This window comes from Oryx dammah, unplaced genomic scaffold (assembly GCF_014754425.2).
Source record: "Oryx dammah isolate SB20612 unplaced genomic scaffold, SCBI_Odam_1.1 HiC_scaffold_26, whole genome shotgun sequence".
Lineage (NCBI taxonomy): Eukaryota > Metazoa > Chordata > Mammalia > Artiodactyla > Bovidae > Oryx > Oryx dammah.
The window spans coordinates 24177589-24195481 of record NW_024070210.1 but is presented as its reverse complement, the minus strand read 5'-3'; the positions used below and the strand labels follow the sequence as shown (position 1 = coordinate 24195481).

At 35.1% G+C, this 17893-nt stretch overlaps 1 protein-coding gene across 5 annotated transcripts in view; it reads left to right on the top strand.

Moving 5' to 3' along the window:
* The window catches only part of GPHN (gephyrin), a 547122-nt gene that overhangs the window by 201435 nt on the left and 327794 nt on the right, over nt 1-17893 (top strand). For all 5 annotated transcript variants that reach the window (XM_040226253.1, XM_040226252.1, XM_040226254.1 and 2 more), the window contains exon 3: nt 4023-4080. In XM_040226253.1, the coding sequence (XP_040082187.1) occupies nt 4023-4080 (58 nt within the window). The remainder of the gene's footprint in view (nt 1-4022; nt 4081-17893) is intronic.

The following is a 17893-nucleotide window of genomic DNA, read 5'->3' as shown; positions in this document are numbered from 1 at the left end:
AATACAGTGAAATGGAGGAATGAATATTTTCCAGATAAATTATGGCAAATAAAAATATGACTGTCATTAAATTATGTGAAAGTGAAGTCACTCAGTCGTGTCCGACTCTTTGCGACCCCATGGACTGTAGCCTGCCACGATCCTCTCTCCATGGGATTTTCCAGGCAAGAATACTGGAGTAGGTTGCCATTTCCTTCTCCATGAGATCTTCCAAACCCAGGGATTGAACCTAGGTCTCCCTCATTGTAGGTAGACGCTTTACCATCTGGGCCACCAAGGAATGTTATGTAGGGGTTGAGAAGATAGACATTTAAAAGATCTTTACACTTCTGACATGCACTACTGGGTCAATTAACATTTATCATAACAAAAATTGGGGAGAACTGTAAAAGAGGAAGATATGACTTGGGGAGAAAAATCAAACTATTTTTGAGAAACTTTGAATTACCTTTAAATATTTATATTCCTAGTGAATTTTAATTTAGATAACCACGATGGTGTGGTCACTCACCTCGAGCCAGACATCTTTGAGTGTGAAGTCAAGTGGACCTTAGGAAGCATTACTACAAACAAAACAAGTGGAGGTGATAGAATTCCAGCTGAGCTATTTCAAATCAAAAAAGATGATGCTGTTAAAGTGTTACACTCAATATGCCAGCAAATTTGAAAAACTCAGTGGTGGCCACAGACAGGGAAAGGTCAGTTTTCGTTCCAATCCCAAAGAAAGTTCGACATTTTCTTATGTTGTACTACCCTTGAATTCCTGGGTTAATCTGATTTGGTCACCACATATAATCCTTTTCTTTCTTTCTTTTTTTTTTTTTTGAGGACTCAAGGAAGTATTAAGGCACTGAATCCAACAATGTATTAAAAGGATTATATATGGTGACCAAGTCAGATTACCCCCAGGAATTCAAGGGTAGTTCAACATAAGAAAATTAATTACTGTAATATACCACATTAACAGAAAGATAGAAAGGCAGAAACCCACATGATCATCTCATTTGACACAGAGAAAACATTTAACAAAAATCCAGCATCTCTCCATGGTAAAAACACTCAGAAAACTAGAAATAGAAGGGGACCTACTTAACTTGATAAAAAGCATTTGTGAAAATCCCACAACTGACATCATATTCAATTGTGAAAAATGGAAAGTTTCACCACTGATACTGAACATTGCATTGGAAGTTCTAACCAGAGTATTTAGACAAAGGCAGGACACAAAAGGTATCCAGATGGTTAAGTGAGAAGTAAATCTATCTCTATTCATAGATAACATGATCCTGTGTATAGAAAATCCTGGAGAATCTGAAAGAAAGCTACTAGAATCAATAATCAAGTTCATCAAAGTTGCAGAGTACAAGATCAACACAGGAAAATCATTTGTTTCTACACATCAGCAGTGAACAATCTGAAGAGCAAATTTAAAGCTGCTCTGTTTAAAATAGCATCTAAAAATAAAGATAGACCTATAGACCAATAGTATAAAATTAAGGATCCAGAAATAAACCTGTATCCATGGAAAACTGACTTTAGAGAAGGGTGGTGAGTCAAAGCTGTGAGAACAGCTTTGGGAAATAAATGGTGCTAAATGATTGGATTTCCACATGGAAAAGAATTAACTTAAAATGGTATCTCATGCCAACTGCAAACATTAACTCAAAATGGATCAGTACCCTAAATAGAAGCACTAAAATAATAAAACACTTTCAAGAAAATGTAGTAATAAACCTTCAAGACATTGGATTTGGCAATTGATTCTTATGCATTACACCAGTAAGGAGAGCAATGAAAGAAAAAAGTACATAAACTGGACTTCACCAAAATTAAAAGTTTTTGTGCATCAGCAACCTACAGAATGAGAGAAAATATCTGGAAATAATATCTTAGATAAGGGTTTAATATCCAGAATACATTAAAAAAAAAAAAAAAAACTCCTACAGCTCACCAGCAAAAAGAAAACCCAATTTAAAAATTGTCAGGGCACTTGAATTGTTACTTCTTTAGATAAGAGACACAAGTGGTCAATAAGAATATGAAAAGGTACTTTATACCCAGTGAAAGTGAAAGTGAAGTCACTCAGTCGTGTCCGACTCTTTGCAACCCCTGGTGGATTCTTCAGGCAAGAATACTGGAGTGGGTTGCCATTTCCATCTCCAGGGGATCTTCCCAACCCAGGGATCGAACCCAGGTCTCCTGCATTGCAGGCAGACGCTTTAACCTCTGAGCCACCAGAGAAGCCCTTAAAAAAATAGAATAACATTAGGGTAGCCATTAAAAAAATAGAATAACAAGTTTTGATGAAGATGTGGATAAAGTGGAACCCTCATGCATTCTTGGTGGTAATGTATGAATAAAATCTGTATAGCCACTTCAGAAAACTGTTTGGTGGTCTTTCAAATGCTAAACTTGGAATTACTATATGATTGAGCAGTTCCACCTCCTAGGTAAATATCCAAAAGAACTGGAAAGAAAGATTCAGATATTGTATGCTAATGTTTATTGCAGTATTGTTTATAGTAGCCAAAAAATTGAAGCAATCTAAGTTTGCATTAGCAGATGAATGGACAAATAAATATGGCATATATATATACAGTGGAAATTATATGGTCATAAAAAAGGAATGAAGTTCTGATATGGTGCTACAGTGTGGATAAAGCTTGAAAACTAGGCAGAGTAACATTTTCCAGACACAAAAGGACAAGTATTGTATGATTTCTCTTTGTGAGTTTCCTAGAGTAGTCAAATTCGTAAAGACAAAGTTGGTTAGTAATTACCAGGAAATGGGGGTAGGGGAAAGTGAGAAGTTATTCCTCAGTGATTATATAGTTTCTTTTTTTTTTAAATAGAGTTTCTGTTTATGTAGTGGGTAAGTTTTAGAAATAGATAGTACTGATAGTTGCCCATCATTTATCATTTAATTGTACACTTAAAAATGGTTAAAATGTCAAATTACAATATTTACAATAAAATAAAATGTATTTAATAAGCAAAAAGTAAATTACAATAAAATAAAAGGAAAACAAAAACTAGCTGAGCGTAAATGTGATATTTGTTTCCAGACTTTCAGTTGTACTCTATTGCTTTTGTATGTCTATTCTTATGCCAGCTCCACATTGTCTTTATTATTGTAACTCTTTAGTAACTTGATATCAGAAAATATAAATCCTCCAACTTTCATCTTTTTAAGATTGTTTGATTATTCTGTCCCTTAAATTGCCATATGAATTTAAGAATCTGCTTATCAATTTTTGGAAGATAGGACTGCTTATCTTAAGCCCAGTCTGCCATTTCTAGTTGTGAGATTTTCAAAAATTGCTTGTCTCATTTTTTCATAATCCTTATTATAATTTATTAGAGTTAAATGAAAAAAAAAAACATGTGAAACCTGACAATTGAGTGTTTGGCATATAATAAATACTCAGTATACTACTAACTGTAGTATTACTGCTATAACTACCATTGTTACTGCCAATGTAATACTTTCACATATTGACTAGAGTAAATTACTCTACTGCTACTTCTAACATTGTATCTTCCTTGAGTCAGGAAAGCAGAATATTGTAAGGGAAATTAACATGAAATTTGGAATCAGTCTGCCTGAGTGCAGTGCTGTAGAATACTGATGGTATGTTGAATTGATAAGTATTTTAAATGTAGCTGTGTTTCATGATGCCATGAAAACAGAAATGTCAGTACTGTTCTTGATACATCCTAGTTGTGACAGAATCTATTAATCAAAATGACAGTTTGAGCATCATAAAAACCATCAATAAGAGAAGCTTAATTATGGTTAAAAATCTAACTTATATTTCCTCCTTCAGTAGTCATTTATTATCTGTCTTTTTAAACTACTATATGGGAAACCTGAGCACAAAATGGTTGTTTTTCTCCTCCATAGTTATTGGGGTGGGTAATGGGCAATTACTGGTGGCACTCGGCTGCTAATGGCAAAAATAGTCCATATTTTTTAATACACTGTTGCTGGTTTTGAGAATATTTTTTTCTCCTAATTTCAGGTTGGGTGGGACTATATCAGCATACAAGATAGTACCAGATGAAATAGAAGAAATCAAGGTATAGTATGGCATTTTTCACCTCTACAAAAACTTAGTATCTTGGAGGGAAGGTGGGCAACAAGTTGTCTTTTCTTTATACTATTGAATCTTTACCTGTGTTGGGATATCATTTAACTCCCAGTTATTCTGTTTGAATTAAAATATACATATCAGATAATCATCATCAGATTTCATCTACCATCATTAATACAGGGTAGGAAAATAAAAAAAGGAACCCTTTCTTGTAAAACTCATTGAAAATTTACTTAAGAAAGCACTATATATAAGCATTATTGTGCATAAAATATTTCTTTATCATTTTAATTTCTTTTTCTTATAGTCTCTCACCAGTTGTAAATAATACTAGTTTTCTAATAAATTTTTCTGGCTCCTTTGATAACACAGTTGGCCAATTTCAATTTAAAATTAACAGTATAATACCTGAAAAATTGACCTTACTCCTTGAATATTACAGCATAGTCACATTTTTCTGTCTTTACATCTTACTAAATTCTGTGGATTGTTAGTGTTCTAACATAACGTGTGGCCCTTCTCTAAAAACAGTTTAAAATCTAATGAGAACTGAACTTACTATCTTTTCCATAAAGAAAATTTAACAACTGGATAGCAGTAGTCAAAGATAAATAAGACTGAGTTAAACTGTTAACAATGACATGTAAAGATCTTAACAAATTGTTAACTTTGATTTGATCACACTTTTTTTTTTAAATTAATTAATTAATTTATTTATTTTTAATTTTTACTTTACAATTCTGTATTGGTTTTGGCATAGATTGACATGAATCCACCACAGGTGTACATGCGTTCCCAAACATGAACCCCCCTCCCACCCCCCTCCCCACATCTCTCTGGGTCATCCCCGCGCATCAGCCCCAAGCGTGCCATATCCTGCATCAGACATAGACTGGCAATTCGATTCTTACATGATATTATACATGTTTCAATGCCATTCTCCCAAATCATCACACCCTCTCCCTCTCCCTCTGAGTCCAAAAGTCCGCTATACACATCTGTGTCTTTTTTGCTGTCCTGCATACAGGGTCATCATTGCCATCTTTCTAAATTCCATATATATGTGTTAGTATACTGTATTGGTGTTTTTCTTTCTGTCTCACTTCACTCTGTATAATCGGCTCCAGTTTCATCCATCTCATCAGAACTGATTCAAATGTATTCTTTTTAATGGCTGAGTAATACTCCATTGTGTATATGTACCACAGCTTTCTTATCCATTCATCTACTGATGGACATCTAGGTTGTTTCCATGTCCTGGCTATTATAAACAGTGCTGCGATGAACATTGGGGTACATGTGTCTCTTTCAATTCTGGTTTCCTCTGTGTGTATGCCCAACAGTGGGACTGCTGGGTCATAAGGCAGTTCTATTTGCAATTTTTAAAGGAATCTCCACACTGTTCTCCATAGTGGCTGTACTAGTTTGCATTCCCACCAACAGTGTAGGAGGGTTCCCTTCTCTCCACACCCTCTCCAGCATTTATTGCTTGCAGATTTTTGGATCGCAGACATTCTGACTGGTGTGAAGTGGTACCTCATTGTGGTTTTGATTTGCATTTCTCTAATAATGAGTGATGTTGAGCATCTTTTCATGTGTTTTCTAAATCAATTTCAATAAATTCAAGCTGTTAGTAAATAGTTCTTTAATTGGTTACATTATTTTTAAATAAGTTAAATTCATTAATCTTTATGTTATATTCTGTTACTTTCAGTATCTCAAGTGTTTTATATGGGCAACATCAGGAATTAATACCATGGTTATATTCTAGCAGAAAGTTGGGAAGAAAAGTCAGGCATGTCAAAACACTCTTTCCAACTTGATATAAATTAATAAAATAGTTTAGCTGGGAAGAACCTTAAGTCTAATCCAGATCCCTCATTTTTCAGAAGATAAAATGGGAATTAATAAAACTGAGCTTGTTGAAATTAATTTTTGTGATGCTTAAAGGTGCTCTTATAATTGCAATATGTGTTAAATGATAAAAGTGAAGAAAATATTCTGTGGAATACATAGGTAGGACACTTATTCAAAAAAGATAGTCAGCAAAATCTTTCCAAGGGGTATACTGAGCAAATTGAAATTCTATACGAAAGCAGAGGCATTTGTGAAATCATAAATAGGAGATAAGATGACACCAGATCATAGGGTATAAAATAAAGACTGTTGAGATGTAGGACTGGCAGTGAACCTTTATGCCATGTTAAGAAACTGAAAACCATCGAGTGCCATTATGTCATTTTAAGAAAGAAAGTGGCATAATCAGGGTAATGATTTTATTTTGATAAATGAGAGATCTTATTGCAGAGGAGAAGAGGAGGTTCCATTTATAAGGGAGGAAACCAGATTGCAGGAATATAGGCAGTGATTGAGACTTGAACTAAGGCATGGCCATGAGGTTGAAGAAAAAGAACTCATATTCAAGAAATACTATTTAAGAAAATAGAATCAATCATACTTGGTGATTTATTGAATATCTAAGGGAAAGTGGAAAGAATGACTCAGGTTTCTGGCTTGGGAATCTAAGTAGATTGTGTTGCTGTTAATCTAAAGAGGAGAGGAAAAAGGAGTGTTTGAGAGGAAGTGGGGTAAGTTTTGGACTTACTGAATTTGAGGTTCCTCTTAAGTAACCTTATGTTAATCAGCCTGTAACTCAAAAGAAAGATAATTCCATCTTTCAGTTGATACTGAGATTTTTAATTATACAAAAGTTTAGTTGAGCCATGCTACTAAATGGAATTACCTAAAAGAGTTATATGAAATCTTAATAGTGGACCAAAATTGTTGCTTTGGGGAAGGTCCATCCTAGAAACAGAAGATGAATATACTCTTTTATTAGTTTAATTAATAAGCAGAAATGTTGCCTATTTTTAGTAGTGACTTTTTCTCTAAAAGAGTAGTTTTTTATTATGATTTTTTTAAATTCTAGAATTATGACAGTTATTCCTCAAGAGATTCCTTGGGGGGAAAAAGCATGATTCATGGATGACATATAAGTGATTTTTTTTCCCATCGGTTCTTGTTGTTACATCTAAAGCAACTTCAGAGAATTTGAGGCCTGAGGCATAAAAAAATGTGAAACTCTTCCTTTCAAAAGTATTGGAAGAAAAACTGTCATAAAATATCTTGTCAGCATTCGTTGGCAGCATTAGTATTTTCCTTTTGTTTTGTTTAGAGGTAATGTGAAACATCTGGTTGTAATGTTTATTTTATTTGGCTAATATATGAGAAATTTAAAAGTATCTAAATAGTACAACTGTGTTCAAATTTGAAATATAGTCTCCATAGTATACCATGTATAAGTAAATATGCATCTGTATGAAAAGTGAAATGTTACTGCCTCAGTTGTGTCCAGCTCTTTGCAAGCCTATGAACTGTGGCTCACCAGGCTCCTCTGTCCTTGGAATTTTTTAGGCAAAAATACTGGAGTAGTTAGCCATTGCCTTCTCCAAGGGATCTTCCCAACCCAGGTTTCGAACCTGCGTCTCCCACATTGCAGGCAGATTCTTTACCATCTGAGCCACCATCTGTATATTTACTCTTAAAAGGATATGATTGATTGATGAAGCATAATTCAATTTTTGTCAGATGTTGTAGTCTTTTACAATGTTTCTAGCACCAGAATTCATTATTTAGTTCATACATAGTTTGAATTAAGCATACATTTATTAATTATAGTAAATCACCTCAGAGTGAATAGATGCTTGGCCAAAGCCTTAAGGGATAAAGAGCAAATACATTCTTGGCCCAATCACAACTATCTCTTCCACCCAATATTCTGAATTATTATCATTATCAGTTCCTTGCTTTTATTTAGTTTTACTATATATGTATACATCCATAAATATTATAATTTATTTTTGTTTCTTTTTGAACTTTATATGAATTGAATACAATCTATTGTGCCTTGCTTCTCTTTTTCAGCACTGTGAGATTCATCATGTTGTTGCCTATAGCTAAGGTTTTAGGGGGACTGTTTTGTTTTATTTTTTGATGTAAAATAGTACATTGTGCCACAAATTATTGAGACCTCCTTCTGTTGATGGACATTCAACTTATTTCCACTTGGAGCTGTTAAGAAAAGTGATGCTATATAGTCTTATAAAAATATATGTAAGAGTTTCTCTGAAGTATACACTGGGGAATGAAATTCCTGAGTTTCAGTAATACATATTTTCTGGATGAAATCAAACTGTTTTCTAAGGTAGTTATGCCAATTTATATTGCCACTTGGGTGAATTTATTTAAAATAGAGATATTTAAATATTAACTTTAATCCATTTGTAATTTATGTGTATACATTTATTTTTATTTACAAACGGAATCACTGAACTTTTATATTTTCCCAATGAATCTACTTTTGTCTGTAAAAGAACCATATTGGTTATAGATGACTTATCATCCATTGTAATGTCTTCAGTTCTGCCAACAGGCAGAAAATATGAGGAAATGATCACTCCAATTCAGTCAGAAATTTCGCTGGGTCAGAGCTGGATTGAGAACATGGTGGGTTTTCATCCATTCCTTCCTGTCGCTGTAGGAGGCTTAGCTGTAATAGTCTTGCGTTCCAGCCTGACTCTCTTGCCTCCAGCCTGACCAGCGTCAGCCGCAAACACGGGCAGAGATCTCCAAGTGGGAAGTGTCACTGTTTCTTGGTCAGGCTTACTTCCCCAGCAGAGCTTTCTAAAGTGCTATGACGAATGCAAAGGATTGTACTCCGCCTTTCAATAGTTTTTTGTCTAGCCTTAGAGACTTGTGTACAGCACTGCAATCCACAATTGCTCCCAGGGGAAAAAACAGCCATTTTTTTAAGTCTATTCAAGTTTCCAGCTTCTAAATGTCTAATAGCTTTCTGGTTTCTTTAAATCCCAACAAAAGTTCTCTGCCTGAAAAAGCTGATGGTCAGTCCTATGACCAAAATCAGCAGATACCGCAGTGGAGATGGGTGTGGTAGGAAAAGCCAGAGATTATATTTTAACTTAGAAAAGTTTCCTCCTTTCTAGAATTTTATTTGTCTGAAGCTCCTTACTGTCTATAAAAGTAGGATTTTTGTAATTATTTGATTGATTCTGCTCATTATGGTATTAAGTATTAACCTGCTGTGATCTACTGCACTCTACCCAAAAGCAAAATTCTTACTTTTATTTTTAAATGACTATTGCTATGGTATAGAAAATCTGTTTGTTTGCTGAATGAATCCTTTAACTACTTTTTAGGAAACACTGTTATTGTATCTAGTAGTTTTTCAGTTTACTGATTTAAATTAACTTTAGTAACATGAACTCACAGAATCAAATCATTTTGCCATTATATCTACTACTGTGGGCAAGAATCCCTTAGAAGAAATGGAGTAGCCATTATAGTCAACAAAAGAGTCCAAAATGCAATACTTGGATGCAATCTCAAATGACAGAATGATCTGTTTGCTCATTTCCAAAGCAAACCATTCAGTATCACAGTAATCCAAGTCTCTGCCCCGACCAGTAATGCTGAAGAAGCTGAAGTTGAACGATTCTATGAAGACCTACAAGACCTTCTAGAACTAACACCCAAAAAAGATGTCCTTTTCATTACAGGGGACTGGAATGCAAAAGTAGGAAGTCAAGAAATACCTGATGTAACAGGGAAATTTGGCCTTGGAGTACAGAATGAATCAGGGCAAAGGCTAATAGAATTCTGCCAAGAGAATGCACTGGTCATAGCAAACACTGTCTTCCAACAATGCAAGAGAAGATTCTACACATGGACATCACCAGATGGTCAATACTGAAATCAAATTGATTATATTCTTTGCAGCCAAAGATGGAAAAGCTCTATACAGTTAGCAAAAACAAGACCTGCAGCTGATGGTGGCTCAGATCATGAATTCCTTATTGCCAAATTCAGACTTAAATTGAAGAAAGTAGGGAAAACCACTAGACCATTCAGGTTTGACCTATCAAATCCCTTACAATTACACAATGGAAGTGACAAATACATTCAAGGGATTAGATTTGACAGACAGAGTGCCTGAAGAACTATGGATGGACGTTCCTGACATTGTACAGGAGGCAAGGATCAAGACCATCCCAAGAAAAAGAAAGGCAAAATGGTTGTCTGAGGAAGCCTTACAAATAGCTGTGAAAAAAAGAAGTGAAAGGCAAATGAGAAAAGAAAAGATATACCCTTTTGAATGCAGAGTTCCAAAGAACAGAAAGGAGAGATAAGAAAGCTTTCCTCTGATCAATGCAGAGAAATAGAGGAAAACAATAGAATGGGAAAGACTAGAGATCTCTTCAAAAAAATTAGAGATACCAAGGGAACATTTCATGCAAAGATGGGCACAATAAAGGACAGAAATGGTATGGATCTAACAGAAGCAGAAGATATTAAGAAGAGGTGGCAAGAATACACAAAATAACTATATGAAAAAGATCTTCATGACCCAAATAATAATGATGGTATCATCACTCACCTAGAGCCAGATATCCTGGAATGCAAAGTCAGGTGGGCCTTAGGAAGCATCACCATGAACAAAGCTAGTGGAGGTGATGGAATTCCAGTTGAGCTATTTCAAATCCTAGAAGATGATGCTGTGAAAATGCTGCCAACAAATTTGGAAAACTCAGCATTGGCCACAGGACTGGAAAAGGTCAGTTTTCATTCCAATCCCAAAGAAAGGCAATGCCAAACAATGTTCAGACTACCACACAATTGCACTCATCTCACACGTTAGGAAACTAATGCTCAAAATTCTCCAAGTCAAGCTTCAACAGTACATGAACCATGAACTTACATATGTTTTCAAGCTGGATTTAGAAAAGGCAGAGGAACCAGAGGTCAAATCGCCAACATACATTGTATCATGGAAAAAGCAAGAGAGTTCCAGAAAAACATCTATTTCTGCTTTATTGACTGTGCCAAATTCTTTGACTATGCGCATCACAACAAACTGTGGAAAATACTGAGAGAGATGGGAATACCAGACACCTGACCTGCCTCCTGAGAAACCTGTATGCAGGCCAGGAAGCAACAGTTAGGACTGGACATGGAAAAACAGGTTCCAGATCGGAAAAGGAGTACGTCAAGGCTGTATAGTGTCACCCTGCTTATTTAACTTATATGCAGAGCACATCAGGAGAAATGCTGGGCTGGATGAAGCACAAGCCGGAATCAAGATTGCCGGGAGAAATATCAATAACCTCAGATATGCAGATGACACCACCCTTATGGCAGAAAGTGAAGAGGAACTAAAGAGCCTCTTGATGAAAGTGAAAGAGGAGAGTGAAAAAGTTAGCTTAAAACTCAACATTCAGAAAACTAAGATCATGGCATCTGGTCCCATCACTTCATGGGAAATAGATGGGGAAACAGTGGAAACAGTGTCAGCCTTTATTTTGGGGGGCTCCAAAATCGCTGCATGTGGTGATTGCAGCCATGAAATTAAAAGACGCTTGCTCTTTGGAAGAAAAGTTATGACTGACCTAGATAGCATATTAAAAACCAGAGACATAACTTTTCCAACAAAGGTCTATCTCATCAAGGCTATGGTGTTTCTAGTAGTCATGTATGGATATGAGAGTTGGTCCATAAAAATTGCCGAGCTCTGAAGAATTGATGCTTTTGAACTGTGGTGTTGGAGAAGACTCTTGAGAGTCCCTTGGACTGCAAGGAGATCATACCAGTCAATCCTAAATGAAATAAGTCCTGAATATTCATTGAAAGGACTGATGCTGAAGCTCCAATACACTGGCCACCTGGTGTGCCTCCTTAGAAAAGACCCTGATGCTGGGAAAGATTGAAGGTAGGAGGAGAAGGGGACGACAGAGAATGAGATGGTTGGATTGCATCAGCAACTCAATAAATATGAGTTTTCATAAACTCCAGAAGCTGGTGATGAACAGGGAGGCCTGGCGTGCTGCAGTCCATGGGGTTGCAAAGAGTCGGAGTTGCTTTAAAACTACTAACTGATTTTAATCCTCATAACAAACATATAAGGTGGGTATTCTCTTGTTCCTATTCATAAGTGAGAAAGATGAGGCAAAAGCATAAAGAGTGTCCAAAGTCACACAGCAAATAATGCGGAATTTAGATTCAGACCCAGAGTCCAGATTCTTTTATGATAATGAGCAGTAGTAGTAGTATAGATACAACACAATATTTATCTGATCTACCTATTGTAATACATCAAACTGACTTAGGAAATGTTTACTTCAATATGTGTCACTTTCTGATACCCCTTTTCTTATTTGGATTGCTGTTCTTAAATTTCTTTAAATCTCTGATTTACCCATTCATTTATTAAATAATAATTTATTTGACATTTGTTTCTTCTGTATTTAAACTTGGTTATCTCATCCAGTTTCATAGATTTTGTTTGGGTTCTTTTTCCTAAAATACACCTTTTAATGATGTATAATATTTTATATGAGTTGTACATAAAAGACATATAATCATAAGTGTAAAGCTTGTTTAATTATCACAGATAACATATCTGAATAACCAACCACAGATAAAGAGAATATCATAATATCATAGAAATCTCCTGATACTCACTTTCAATCATTACACCTTACCTCTTCTTCAAAGGTAATTACTATCTGATTTCTATCACTGTGAATTATTTTTACCTGTATAGCAATGGTTAATTTTTGTGTTTTTGTTATATTAAATGTATAGTTTAGTTATCCATTCTTACGATGAAGGGTATTTGGGTAATTTCCAAGTAGCAGCTGTTATAAATAATGCTGTAATAGCAACCTTGAATATATCTTTTGATGTGTGTATGTACACATAATCTCATTAGATATACACTTAAGAGACAAGCTAGATATGATCTAGAGGTACTGGATCATAGGGTGTATAAATGAATAATTTTACTCAATTCTGCCATTTTCCCAAATACATGATGAATTTATATTCTCTTCCTCATTTTAGGGGGCTTCCCTGAGGTCACAGGCATTAAAAAAATCCCCCTGCAATGTAGGAGACTACTGGAGAACTTCAGTTAACTTCATATTCTCACTAACATTTAGTATTGTCTGTCAATCTTTTCATTTTAACCATTTCAGAGATTGACCAAAAATTATTTAAATTTGTGTGTTACTCTGATTACTAATGATGTTGAGCATATTTTCATATATTTTTTGGCCATTTGGATATCCTCTTTTGTGAAGTGACTGTTCATGTGTTTCATGTTTTAAAATTTAGGGTAAACGTGCTTTCTAGGCATTCCTTGTATATTCTGTGTGAGTCCTTTGTTTGATATGTGTATTGCACATTTATTCTCATACTCTGTTGCTTCCCTTTTTACTCTCTTAAAAGTGTCTCTGATGAATAGGTATTACTTTAATGTAAGTCAGTTATAGTTAATGAGTAAATATTTGTGGATTAAATGAATTATCCTGAAGACATTTAATGTCTGGTATAAGAGACAGTCTTATTCATTATAAAATGTAATTTTTCTTTTTTTTAATTTAAATTTTATTTTTTTTTACTTTACAATACTGTATTGGTTTTGCCATACATTGACATGAATCCACCACAGATGTACATGAGTTCCCAACCCTAAACCCCCCTTCCACCACCCTCCCCATATCATCTCTCTGGGTCATCCCAGTGCACCAGCCCCAGGCATCCTGTATCCAGTATTGAACCTAGACTAGCGATTCGTTTCTTACATGATAGTATACATGTTTCAATGCCATTCTTCCAAATCATCCCACCCTCTCCTTCTCCCACAGAGTCCATAAAATGTAATTTTTCTATTAAATATATATTAAAAATTCTTTAGAGCACAGAAGAAACAGTGACTGATTCTGGCTTAGAGGATAAAGAATTTCTTCAGGTCGAATAGAATGAGAAGGGCTTCTGTAGCGAAAACAAACCACAATGTGAGCAAAGACACTACTGAATCAACAGTGTTTTTGAGAAAAGCAAGTGTGTTTAAAGTCAAGGGATTATTAAAAATACTTTAGGAGATGACTCTGGAATGTTCGGTTGTACTCACATTGTAAATTATTTGTATGTCTTAGGGAGGGAAACTTTCATTTTCAGGTATATTTCAGAGAGTTTACCATCCTTACCAAAATGAATTGGAAGGAGGCACAGAGGCAGAACACTTTGGATGCTCTGTACCAATCTAGATGAATGGTGATAAAGGGAAGGCTCATGTTTTCGCAAGAGTCATGGAAAGCTCATGTTTTCGCAAGAGTCATGGAAAGCGTGGGAGGTACACCATAGTGTTTAATAAAACAGACTCTGTCTTAATTGGATTGTAACCATATCTTAACCATTCTGTGCTTTCCTTAAAATACGGATAAAACAAACCTACCTTTGTTGGATTAAAAAACCTGCTGTTGTTATTGTGAGGATAAAATGTTTATAAAGTACACAGTGCCTGGTACATGGTAAAAACATAGGAAATGACACCTATGTGATATGATCCATGTAGACTTGAGAAGTGAGGAGTACAAATAGATCGATTCAGGTTTTAAGCTTAGGCAACTTCACAGAAAATAATGCCAATCCCTGAGCTAAGGAATTAAATGGAAAAAAATTATATTTAGGAGGAATAAAGAATATTGAGGATCTTTAAGGCATATGGGTAAAGAACCTAAAACTGAAAATTTATTCATCTCCCAACCCGATCAGTTTAGTGTTTTTGTCTGGTTTGTTCACTGTTGATGATTTCCATCTCTCTTTTTTTCTGGTAATGTTCCCTTAACTGAGAAACTTTTTCCTGTTATCTTCTCTTCAGGATAAGGGCATTCCAGAGAAATGATGGCAAAAAACACATTTTAAAATATCAGAGGTATCAAATTGCTGCAGGTTTTCTCTCTACCATATTTTTGATCATTTAGTCCCTTAAGAAAAAACAGACCTAGCCTTACCATTGTGCAGTGTGGAGTAGGTAATTTTCCTCTCAAGATCAGAACAATCTGCTCCAGTAAAAGGAACAGTTCTTGGCTCTCTTTGAAAAGATGGCTTAAGCCTACCTCTCTTTCTGCTATTTTTTGCAGCCTGTAGATAGATCAATGTTCTATTGTTTCTCTTACTAATTATTACATAATATCTTTACACAACATCTCGGCAAAAATTCCACCCAAATACTATATTTAACCTTACTAAAATGAATTTCCTCTGCTATTCTTTACTAGTAGACATGTAAATTATATTGTAACATCTTTACAATATTTTTTACCACTGATATCCTCATTGAAAACTAAACCACAGTAATGGTTATTACTATTAAAGTCAGTGAAAATCAAATGTTTTATATTCCAATGTGGCTAAATATTAGTGAATAAAATTGTTTTGAGATCACTTTTGTTAAGGAGACTTTTAAATAGAATTAAGTTAATTACATAATATATGTTATCAATGTCCAATTATTTACCTACCCTGGCTATAATCAGGCTGGAATAAAATAAAACTCAGATTTATAAAAGATGTTTTTCATGTTCTCATTTACTTTACTCCCCTTGACAGTGGTCCAGCTTTCAAAGAGTTTCAGTAACTTGCCTGTGGACTCAAAGCCAATAAGTTGACAAAAACTGAAAGAGGCACCCAGGTCTGTCTTGCCTATAAGTCTGTTCCCTTTCTATTACCTTTTCTTCTAACCCAATGACTTTCAATTAGAAAATTCATAAATAGTGTTGTTAAGAGACATGAAAAACTAAAAGCAGCATATTTATCCATAGGGTTTTAAAATTAAAATATATAGGCTATTTTATATAGAACTTATTACTGATGGTGACCTTATTAATGATATATTGTCACACTGAAAAAACAAGTAAATAGCACAAGTATATGTGGGTTTTATGTACGGAGATTTGTATAGAAGGATGCTTAATAAGTTGTAAATGGGTTATCTCTGATAAAATATTGGTGATTTTCAATCCTTTATACTTTTTTATTTTGATTAAATTATTTTTGTCTTTTTTTAGTAAGTATGTATTTTTAGAATCATAAAAATCACTAAGAATATTCTCATTTAGGGTCCCCAGATTAAAAGTGGTACAAAAATAGGAACAGGTTAAAATACAAAAGTTACTTTTTTCACCAACTGGCATTTCCAGAACCTAGTTTGTAATTGTATAGCGGATGATACAAGTAAAACTTCTCTCACGTAGCCATTGTTTTTTTGCATATTGCCTATTCCACAACAGGGAGTAGAATGGCTTTAAATGCCAGACTTAGGTACTAAATTTTACTGATAAATAAAATAGTAGCTGTTTAAACTTAAATTTAAGAGGAAGCTCTATTACACTATAGCATAATAGCTCCTATTAGAAGACCCTATCTATTTTCACAAAAAACAATTATAAATGCTGGACCAATAAATAAATAACTACTTGGATGCACTGGAGAGTGGCCAAAAGCAAGTAGATTCTGACATTTGGAAGAAAGCCCTAGTTGAGTATTCCATTTTGTAATGCTTAGGCCCAGAATAGACCCCGGTTTGGCCTACTTGGCAGCTGAAATCTGCAGGCTTTCTTGCTAGAACAACAGTTTGGGCAACCACAGCTGCTTTAATGTGAGGGGATACCACGGCACATTGATCAGAATGGCCATCATTAAAAATCTGCAAAGAACAAATGCTGGAGAGGATGTGGAAAAGGGAACCCTTCTATCATGTTGCTGGGAATGTAAATTGTTGCAGCCACTATGGAAAACAGTATGGCAGTTCCTCAAGAAACTAAAAATAGAGTTGCCATATAATTCCGCAGTCCCACTCCTGGGCATATATCCAGACAAAACTATAATTCAAAAAGATGCATGCACCCATATGTTCATAGCAGCTCTATTCACAAAAGCCAGTAATGGAAACGACCTAAATGTCCATGGACAGATGAATGGATAAAGAAGGTATTATGTGTGTGTGTGTATATGCCCAATCAGTTGTGTCTGACTCTTTGCGACCCCTATGGACTGTAGCCCACGAAGCTCCTCTGTCCGTGGAATTTTCCTGGCAAGAATGCTAGAGTGGGTTGCCTCCTCCAGGGCATCTTCCCAACTCAGGGACTAAGCCCCACATCTCCTGCATCCCCTGCTTTGCAGGCAGATTCTTTATCACTGAGCCACAGGGAAGCCTGATACATGCATACATACATATACGTACATACAATGGAGTGCTATTCAACCATAAAAAGAATGAAATAATGCCATCTGTAGCATTCCACGGGTAGACCTAGAGCTTATCATACTAGATGAAGTCGGTCAGAAAGAGAAAGACAAATACCATATGATAGCACTTACATGTGGAATCTAAGACATGACACAAATGCACTTACTTATAAAATGGAGACAGACTCACAGACATTGAAAACAAACTTATGATTACTAAAGAGGAAAGAGCGTGGGGGAGGGATAAATTAGGAGTTTGGAATTACCAGATACAAACTACTGTATGTAAAATAAACAACAGGGTCCTACCATATAGCTCAGGGGACTATTGTCAATATCCTGTAATAAACAATTATGAAAAAGAATTAGGAAAATAAAAGTGAGCAGGGAAATCCTGGAAAAGATAAAGCCAAAGAGAAGAGCCTTACATTCTGTAAATAAGCTCCCTAGATCTCTGGCTGACCTCTGCACCATGAATGTACTGAGCAAACTACAAGCAACATAGCTAAGGCTAAAGAAATTGAATTAAATTTTGGATTGCCATCACTATAGAGGAGACAGAGTTTTCAGTTATGTCTACCCAAGTCATCTGCTTGGTGAAATAGAAATAAATCATTATTCTTTGGAGTATTATAAAAAAAAACCTAGTATCTCTTCAAAGTATCATTCACCATGTCCAGGATGCAATTCAA